General features: G+C 39.6%; 2 protein-coding genes across 4 annotated transcripts in view; both read right to left on the bottom strand.

Annotated features, from left to right (window-relative positions):
• LOC109534738 (chitin synthase chs-2) overlaps positions 1-6,486 on the bottom strand; it is an 18,532-nt gene extending 12,046 nt beyond the window's left edge. The window contains exons 1-2 of one of the 3 annotated variants that reach the window (XM_019900508.2): positions 6,191-6,486; positions 641-731 (exon numbers count right to left, since the gene is read on the bottom strand). In XM_019900508.2, the coding sequence (XP_019756067.2) occupies positions 641-729 (89 nt within the window). In that variant the 5' untranslated portion in view covers positions 730-731; positions 6,191-6,486. The remainder of the gene's footprint in view (positions 1-640; positions 732-6,190) is intronic. The other 2 variants (XM_019900506.2, XM_019900507.2) reach the window with 2 other exon arrangements.
• A 1,895-nt stretch (positions 6,487-8,381) lies between these two features.
• The window catches only part of LOC109534741 (hydroxysteroid dehydrogenase-like protein 1), a 7,990-nt gene continuing 6,417 nt past the window's right edge, over positions 8,382-9,954 (bottom strand). The window contains exons 5-7 of the mRNA XM_019900512.2: positions 8,983-9,203; positions 8,694-8,921; positions 8,382-8,630 (exon numbers count right to left, since the gene is read on the bottom strand). Coding sequence (XP_019756071.2) covers positions 8,502-8,630; positions 8,694-8,921; positions 8,983-9,203 — 578 coding nt within the window. The 3' untranslated portion in view covers positions 8,382-8,501. The remainder of the gene's footprint in view (positions 8,631-8,693; positions 8,922-8,982; positions 9,204-9,954) is intronic.

Below are 9,954 nucleotides of genomic sequence, written 5' to 3'. Positions count from 1 at the left end.
TAGGAAAGTGAGGCTCTTGAAACTTGCCATAAAGTTGAAGAATGACAGTCACTGGCAGTGTTTTAAACCTCATTTTTGTGAGTCTACAGGGTAGTTTTTGTGAAATTTTCAAACTTGAAACCTCAACTTGAGTTTTTTGCATTATTCCGTCGAGTTATTTTTCATTCATAAATCTGAAGTTAGGAAAGTTAGGCTCTTGAAACTTGCCATAAAGTTGAAGAATGACAGTCGCTTGCAGTGTTTTAAATGTAATTTTTGTGAGTCTACAGGGTGGTTTTTGTCAAATTTTCAAACTTGAAGCCTCAACTTGGGTTTTTTGCATTATTCCATCGAGTTATTTTTCATTCATAAATCTGAAGTTAGAAAAGTTAGGCTCTTGAAATTTGCCACAAAGTTGAAGAATGACAGTTCCTTGAAGTTTCTTAAATGTCGTTGCTGTGAATCTACAGGGTGATTAGGAACAAATTGGCAAACTTGGGTCTTACAATTCCGCTCTGGACATTTGAGGTGGTTTGAATTTGAAGGCGAAGAAAAGGACATTTGTGTAGATTTTACGCCTTGATTTGAGTGATATTTCATATAATCTATTTTTTACATCAAATTTTAAAAGTTAAAAGTGGTTTTTTGGCTTGTTACTTACCTTCCACCATAAATATTTTCGGTGAGCGGGGCGCTTTCATCATCGGAAAAATTGTCGTCACTATTGTCGTTTCGTATGTTCGCAGTCATTTCTGGAATAAGATGAAAACAGGGATTATTTTCTCGAACAAGTAAAGATTCCGGCCTGTGCTCTTCAACATCTTCCTTCGATTACATAATAATGGTTGATGTCCCGGAAAAAGTTGCGGTCATTCGCGGTTCAGCATCAAAGTAATCAAAGCACGTCGAGTTTAACGGCCGAAAATTGAAATCTTCAGGTTCATCTCAGGTTAGAAAGAAAGCAATTTCATTTTCACAGTTACTCTCGCTTTCAGCCAGATAATTAACCACAGCTAACGGTAACCGGGCCGCTCGGGTTGTGCTGAGATAATTTTTATAACCGTTTGATTTTTTCGCGTACACCGTCCATTTGAAAAGAGAAAAATTTCAAGATGGTTTTGGCCAGCAATTGCGCAAACAATTGCCGACTTGAAAATGCAGATTTTTTCAAATTTGATTGAATGTGTGTGTGTACAAGGTCGGATGTTGCACCACACGTGGTGGCTTTCCTAATTAATTTTGAATGTTAATTAGTGTCTTGCTCGGGGCACAAACGCAGACTGTCGGGTGTGTCCCAGATAAAATTCCTCAAAACAAACGCCCCTTTTATTTATTTATTCGGATATTGGTATTATTGGAATAACAGTCATAAGGTGGGGCCCCAGCAACCAAGCTGGTCGTTTCCTTGAAAGAAGGCAGCCAATAAACGCGCTTGCAATCGGGTCTTTGTTGCCACTCGAACTGTCTTTCGGTGTACTTTCCGCAAATGTTGCAACTGCAGTTTGCTTTCTATATTTTGTTAGAACACGCCTGCCGATTTGCCTGACCAAAACCAAGCGAGCGGCAAAGTTGGGCAACCAAAGTTGTCGCTTGTTAACAGCAAAAATAAGCCCGTTTTTATCCGCCCAATCAAACGCAGTTTTTCTCTAACATTGATTGCCCAACGCGTTAAATAACTCGGGTTCTTCGCTGCACTTTTGCCGCCTTGAACGATGATGGCTAATCAAACTATGAAACGATCATAATTATTCCCGATTGCCACACATCCCTGGTTAATATTCATAAAGCCGGCTGCTGATGATCAATTTAGACGATGTTTGCAAGGTTGGCCCGATGATCGGGCCAATTCCCAATCAGAAGATGATTTTTCTTGGTCGATGTTTTTGTCAAAACGCCGGAAGTCGCAAGTTGTGGTGGTGGAGTGACATAAGGCTGCGCTACTTTCAGGCTCTGTTAACTAATTGTTGCACAATTTGCACGGTATTTGAATCTAAAAAATTGTGGCTATTTGGGGCACGGCGATTTGTTGGGTTTTTGGCTTCGCAAAGCGCTCAACTGGGGAGTTTTTTCTTAGCCGTTTGAGCCTGGTTTTTCGTCAAATGAACTGTGTTTTGATCTATGAGAACTTGCCTCTTTTGCCTGGAGAGTTTCAACTTCATCCACTGGAAAGTAAATGTGAAAAGTCTGAGATTCTGGTTTGAGACGTTTTTTCTAGCAATTTCAGACAGTTCCTGAACGGCGGTTTCTCTGGTTTTTTGTCCATTTTGCTCGGTTTTGTTAGTCATAGAATTTTGGGCCATCAGGACGAGCCAGAAGGTTGCATTTGAAATTAATAGATCAAGTTGTATTGTACCACTTATTGAACATTTTCGTAGATTTTTTGCATTTTATTAAATGCGAATGGAGCAATTAAGTTTCTGTCACTAATGCAGGATAAACCTTTTCAAAAACTTCCTCCTACGAATGGCGACCAGTTGGATGGTTTCGATTAGGGCCGTTTGATAGAGTGATCTTTTCCCTATTAGATTGGAGAGTGTGCATTTGCTCGCAATTTTCTTCGATTTTTTGGCAATTTTAGAAACTTCGGTGTTGCATTTGATTTTATATTACATTGGGCGAACTTTTTCCAAAATTTTGAAAAAAAATCGCGTCTTGTTAGATAGTCTATTTTAAGGCCATTTGATACAGAATTCTTTGCTTTATTAGATTGGAGGGATTTGCTTGCAAGTTTCGTCCATTTTCAGCAGTTTTAGGAACTTTGCTGTTGCAGTTGACTTTATCTCACATTCTACATATTGGGTTTTTTGAAACATTTTTCCGTTTAAAACAAGAAAACACTGCTTTACACATGATTTTGTAGAAAAATATGTGTTCTATCACATTAGAAAGTGTTTATTTCCTAGCAATTTTCGTCGATTTTTGGCAATTTTGTAAATAAATGCTAATATAGTGAATTTTGTCATTAACGGCAAGGTAAATTAAAAAAAAATACTCGAAATGGCGACCTTTTAGATTGTTTTTTAGGGCTATTTGATAGAGAAATATTCGCTCCATTAGAATGAAAAGTGTGCATTTGCTCGCAATTTTCTTCGATTTTTGGCAATTTTAGACATTTTGCTGTTGCACCTGATTTTTTGCCACATTCGACATATTGGGTTTTGCATAAAAATTCCTCACTCAAGGCAAGGCTCAGCTTGGACACTACATTAAACACCATTTGATAGAGATATTCCTGTTCTATTAGGATAGAAAGTGTCAATTTCCTAGAATTTTTTGTCGAGTTGTGGCAATTTTTAAATGCAGATAGTTCAATGAATTTTGTCACTATCGGTAGGGTAAACTTTTAAAAAAATTTTTACTAAAAATGGCAAACAGTTAAATGATTTCTTTTAGGGCCATTTGATAGAGAAATATTTGCTCTATTAGATAGAAAAGTGTGCATTTGCTCGCGATTTTCTTAGATTTTTGGGAATTTTGTAGGTGGTGCACTTGATTTTCTACCACATTCGGCATATAGAGTTTTGTATAAAAAATGCCCACTCAAAACATCATTTGATGGATAAATCTTTCGTCAATGTTTTCTATAAGTCACGATTTGGTCACAATTTTCGTTGATTTTTGGCAATTTGATCCATTTTTGGCAGTCACCGCTACAGGATAATTTTTGGAAAATTTGCTTTTGAGGCCATTGAATCACATCTGCTCTATGAGTCTTTCCCGTGTCGATTTCCTAGATATTTTCGTCAATTCCCGGCAAAAAATGTTGAAATAGGTATTAATTTTCAGTCACAATCGTCAGGGTCAATGTTTTTCAAATATGTTTTTTGGCAATTTGATTCATTTTCGGCAGTCACCGCTGCAGGATAATTTTTGGAAAATTTGCTTTTGAGGCCATTGAATCACATCTGCTCTATGAGTCTTTCACGTGTCGATTTCCTAGATATTTTCGTCAATTCCTGGCAAAAAATATTGAAATAGGTATTAATTTTCAGTCACAATCGTCAGGGTAAATGTTTTTCAAATGGTGTTTCTTTGGATATAATTTGAAGGAGAAACCAACGAATGCCATTGATCACTTCAGAAAATCCGGTTTTCCTCGCGGGTTTGGTTGATTTTTAGCAATTTTTAGACTATGAGCAGTGGAATTTACTGGCAGTCACATCAGGCTTGTTTTCAAAAAGTCGCTGCTCCAAATGAACAGCAGCTAGAAGGAAACTTTAGGCACCATTGGACAGAGAAATATTTGCTCTATTAGTTCGGTAATTATTGATTTCTTTGCAAGTTTTTAAGTTTTAGTTTTTTCAACCGAGAAATCCAAGAAAAGTCTCCTTTGTGAGCTAAATAACATTAATTAGGCACAATTGGGAGTTTTGTAACTGCTTTGCTGCCTTTTGCCCACCAAACGATGGCCAAATGATCAACAAGCGCTGATCGCATTCTCATCTAAACTGAAATCGGCTTAACCAAAGATCCGGTTGATTTTGCAGCATCCAATGAGAAAAAGACACTTTTCGAGCCGGTTGGTTATTTAAAGTGCCATTAACGTCTCTTATAATGTTTTAATTGGAGTTTTAAGAGGTTGTTGCGCTTTTGAAGGTGAAGGCGTTTTTCGGTCTATTGGACCAATTCGATTGGCCTGATGGGACAAAATCCACAAACTTATGAACGATGTTTTTCAGTGGTTGTCTTAATGTTTTAAGGCTTTTCTTTATGTGATATTCAAGGGATTATTGTAAATTTTGATACTCGAAAAAGCCCCCACAACATAGGAAATTAATGTGCTTCGTGTGAATCAGAGCAATCAAATTGTCGAGAATTAGCCGCTTTTATTGTTCTCAGAAGATTTTTACCCATGGGCTGTAAGTTTTATGGGAATCGACCACCATGCAATGTCGTTTCGTTCGCTCGTTCAATGCGTTATGAATCAGAGCGATTTCTTCATCCTCAGATGATCATCGTTGGTCGTATGATGAAGAGAGGAAAAATTTGGTTTGTCGGTTGCAAAATTGCAAACCGCCGAGAGAATGAAAGGAAACTACCAACGATTCTAATCTTCTTTACCTTCGCGTTTTTCATTGTTCGACAGCCGATTTGTTTTAGAGGTTTTTGAGGCTATCACGGTGTATTTCTTGATGAAATATCGCCAGCCAAATAGCAAATCGTATCGGCTTGAAAAGCGCGAGTGAAAGTAGGTTAATATTGGCGGCTGGTTCTACCACATTTACCAGCTGGCGTCGGAATTTTTCGCTCAAATAATAATACGGTTAATGCAAGGAAAATCTCGCTTGAAGAATTTCAAAAGTTTGGACGCTGAGTCAGCATTCAACCTTCCATTTCATCGACAAGGCCTAGGAGTGTCAAAGCCAAATTATTCTTTTTGCCTCAAAGTGCACACTTTCTAATTAGACAAAAGTGCGACGACATCACGTGTATAAAAAACTCCGTATTTCCTTCCTTCATTCTGCTGGCTTGAACCGTTAGGAAAGCGCCTTAACGTATCACCTAAGCATTGTTTTGTGCCGTCATTCATCGACGCATCACCATAAATATCATCATCTACGATGGGTACAGTTATTAATGTAAATCGGGTGGGAAAACTGGTCGCTATTTACCAGGGATGGGCGCAAAGTTATGCACAATCTGGTCGAAACCTGTTCAATCAGCGCAACTATGTGGAGCAGCAGGCTTTAATTGCCCCCATTAATCTAGGAAAAAGCACCGCAATTACGAAAATTAATGCTGAGGTGTCACAAACGCGCAATCGAACGAACGCACTGTATATCGTTGCCCAACTGGGCCCCACGAATCCGGATGTAAGTCTTGCAAAAGTGGGCAATTCCTGAGACTCCCAGCAAATTTTCCGGTAAAAAGTCTTAGTCATAGGTCGAAAGTTGGACCATCATCTTTCGATGATTCCTCCTTTCCAGCGGCCCCAGATTTCCCCAGCCTTCCGGCGGCTTTTCTTGAGAATGATTTCTTTATTCTTCAAATAGTGTGCTGATAGTTGAAGATGTTCTAGACATCAGCAATTTCGAAATGCCAGACCATGTTTACATAACGCATGCAAGAATTGACCTTTTCAGTGTTAAATGTGTCAAGTTTGGCTCATTGGATGGAAACCAACTGCAGCGAAGAGCAAAAATCTAATTTCCAATGCCAGTCACAACCCATTTCCATTCAATCAAGCAGACAATTGAAGAAAGTTACTTACTTAACTGCCTCTTCTATTTCCACGATTCCTCTAGTCGCTCAACATGCAGATTCGCAGGAAGGCGCTTTTGATTGAACCACTAAGTCACTTGGTCACCACTTTAGTTTGAAATTTCATGTTTCGCGTAGAACCCCGAACCTTTTCCGTTTCTCGTTGCGGAGGAATTGTTGCCGAAGTGTCGCTCTACTGTGCCATTCTTTCGATTAGCGATCTCGCATTATCAGCCAGCGACTGTCAGCTGAAGAAACGAAGAAATCCAAATACGTTCTTCCATTAGCGGTTCGCATGCGCGCCCAGTGGGTGAACGTCTTGGTGTATAGTCGAAGACCTCGAAGATTGCGGATATTCCTGCAAGACTTAGACTAGGCCGCTGGTCATCGGCTTTCAATCGGTTCCTCAAGGTTTTCACGCTGTCGTTTTGACCTTTTTTCTGCGACATTGCAACGCCCAAATGCTCCGAAAGTGCCAAAGCAAGTAGCTTAATTGGGGAAGAACTAGAGGAGTTTTAGCTCAAAATTATTTTGCTGCAGTTGCCGTTTGTGGCCTGGAAGCTGCGCTTTTACCTGCAGAGTTTGAGCCTTAAAGTTAAACTTGAAATTATGGCAATGAGTCAGTCAGCATCTGTGGAAATATTTGAAGAAATTTTGAAGACCCACATCGCATTAGCATTGAAAGCAAATGAAGAAGGTCACGTAAAGATGAAGAAGTACTGTCGAAGAAAAGAAGACATAGCACAACGTTGCCTAAGAAGATTCATCGGGAAAATGTCAGTGCGATAAGCTCAAAGACTGATGATTTAGCTGAAGCAAGGCAGATACTTAAGGAAAGAATGAAGCAGATAGAGAAGATGGAAGTCTGGGGACTAAGCAAGGATGCGAAATGGTGCAAAACAAGTGTCCTCACTTCCAAGTGCCACAGAATTCGAGACAACGCTCTGTTTGTAAAGACTCAAACTTGCCGCAAAAAATTGCTGATTTGAAGATACAAAATAAATTTGAACAAGTTAATGAAGAAGGGAAGAAGTAGCTGTGGAAGAAGAAAATCATGAGGACGAAACAGTGGCAAGGAAATAACACCAATGAAACCACATAAGTGTTTTCTTGGAGGTGCCACTGGATTTGACGCAACGCTCTCTTTGTGAAGACTCAACTTTACCGTAAGTGCTGCTTTGAAGGATCGCAAATGAATAGGTTGCCATCCCGGCTTTAGGGCAAAGGAAGAAACTATTTATAAAACTGGCGAAGCACAAGCTAAAGAAGAGCATCGTAAGGATGGCAAAGAAAATAAGCCCAATGAAGAAGTTTTTTCTTGGAAGCGCCACTGGATTTGACGCAACGCTCTCTTGGTGAAGACTCAACTTTACCTCAAATGCTGCGAACGAATTAATCTATATAGGAAACTGGTGAAGCAGATGCTGAAGATGCAAAGATGACAAAGAAAATCCTGTCCTGAAGTCCTGTTCGATACGTCACAGGACAAAGACACAGCAGTATTTTTGTGAAGAATAGGTCAGACTTAAATGACGATTTCATAAATTAATATTTAATTGAAGAATTATGTTGCGTTAAAGAACCGTCCCTTTAGATAGAATGAAGCAGATGCAAAAAAACGAGCTCGTGAGGAGGAAGTACAAGTGATGAATGGCAACGAAGCAATAGAAGGGCCAATAGAAGAATCAAGTGAAGAAGGCTTAGAAAACATTAAGGAAGAAACCGTGCCAAATTGAAGAGCAAGGAAGAAATGAAAATGATCCAACTCTACCAACCGCTACTCTTTTAAAAAATGGCGAAGAAACCAATACTGAAGAAGGCACAGTCAAGTGAAGCACATATCAATTGAGTCAAACTTCCATTTCTGAAATTATTCAGTGTTTTACCGAGTGAATACTCAGCAAGCGCTTGAGTGAAGATTTGAAGGCCCAGCTGAAGAAACGGATGTTCAGTCGAAATGCGCTCGCCTAAGCATCCTGCAAAAACTCCAAATCGTTTAGCGTGCAGGAGTGGAAGCAACGGCGATCACATGACGTCACGCTTGCAGAAAGAAGAAAACGGTACCGGTTGTGTGAAGAAGCGAGATTTTAATTGCCTGCTACTGGTACCGACGTGCAGGCAACTGGGCATACACCTGCATGTTTCTTGGGTCAATTTCTTCCTGGCTTGAAGCACATCAATATCTTCAGCTATACGCTTTATTCGGGTTTTCAACTATTTATTATGACAATACAGAGCGTTCCTAAACTATGGGGCAATCATTGGTCTCCTCCAGGTTTCAGGATTTGTACTTGCGGTCTTAACTTAACACCGAATGGACGTTAGTTCTTCACGTGTATTTGCGTGGCTCGAAGGGCTTCCGATTTCAGGTAGTCTTGTCTGAATATCTTGTTCATGTACCCTCCAATGTACATCCTGATCCAGACTGGGGGAAGCGTGGTGAAGAATGTCTGGGAAATATTGGAGAATTAGGAGAATTGGAGAAGTCTGCCTACTATCGTTTGCAGCCTTACCTGGATCCCATGCGCCCAATATCCACTCGACTCGTCTAGCTTACCCAGCACGGATACAGCATATCTGGAATACGTTTCCGGATCTGGCACAAAAAGGCTTTTTTGGTAGATTTTCTCGCTGAAATGGTTCATTTTTGTGGCCACAAACATCGGCGCCAAGTGTTGCACGGTTATTCCCCGATCGCCGTATTCGTAGCGCAGCGCCTGTGTGAAGTTCTTGATGTAGGTCTAGAGTACCGAAAAAAACAGTTTGGGCCCGATTTTCAAGCTTTAAGGCCAGGGTGGGTACCTTGGAGGCGGCATAGACGTTCATCAGAGGCAGAGGCTGCAGCTCAGAACCAGATGAAATGTTCACGATGGCACCTCTGCCCATCTTTGCCATGTCTTCTATAAAGGCGCGGCACATGAGTGTGACTGCGCCAACATTTATTTTGATTATGTCCCAGAGCTCTTCTTCGGGCACTTCGCCCAGATACATCGGGTATTCGTACTGTTTTCCCACATTGTTGACTGGAACAGGGTTTTTCTCATAAACAAGCCCCCCAAAAAAAACACTTTGAGGTGCAGTGATGGTTTGGTAGTCTTGGTGGAACTGAACCACTGTTTGGAATATAGTGGGTGTCCAGTCAACCAGACTTTAGGTACTATGTTCTATATTTTTTCTAAATTTTATGACAAAAAGCCAATTAAATAAAAACTATATATTTATTACATGGTTAGTAAAAATGAAACTTGAAACAGTTAGTAAAACTGAAAGAATTAGTGGTTAGTAGCCATAGGCATGTTAAACTTTTTGTTTGCAAAATTTTACTAACAATTTTACCTCAATTTAATATGTTGTACCACAGTACTAACATGCAAATAAACTGAATTTTTTATCTTTCTTGCTAAAGATGTTGCCAGATGTTTCGAAGAATTGTAAAAATTATTTCCAGATAATATTTCGTAGAGAGTATCACATATTTCTCCCAATTGAAACCTTAGAGGACTAATTGCATCAATTCGGCTAGACCACCTAGTCTCTGATAAGGGTTTTAGTGTTAAAAATAAATAACATTTTTCTCGTGGAACTTTTTCATTATTTGGTAAAAGTCGTGTAAAATAAAAGTCGGAAAATGTTTGCTCCGTTTTGTCCTTTTGACCATGATGATCCCTGTGTTGGTAATATGCAGAATCTTTTACAACAAATTCTTTAACTTGGGATGGAGATAATGGACCAGCCATAAACCCGGATTCTTAGAAATGGGTTTTCCATTTCACT

This window comes from Dendroctonus ponderosae, unplaced genomic scaffold, assembly GCF_020466585.1.
Source record: "Dendroctonus ponderosae isolate FM_Combo_2020 unplaced genomic scaffold, Dpon_F_20191213v2 Dpon_F_20191213_11, whole genome shotgun sequence".
Taxonomy (NCBI): domain Eukaryota; kingdom Metazoa; phylum Arthropoda; class Insecta; order Coleoptera; family Curculionidae; genus Dendroctonus; species Dendroctonus ponderosae.
Note: the sequence above shows the minus strand (reverse complement) of the source record. Positions and strands in the feature narration are given on the sequence as shown.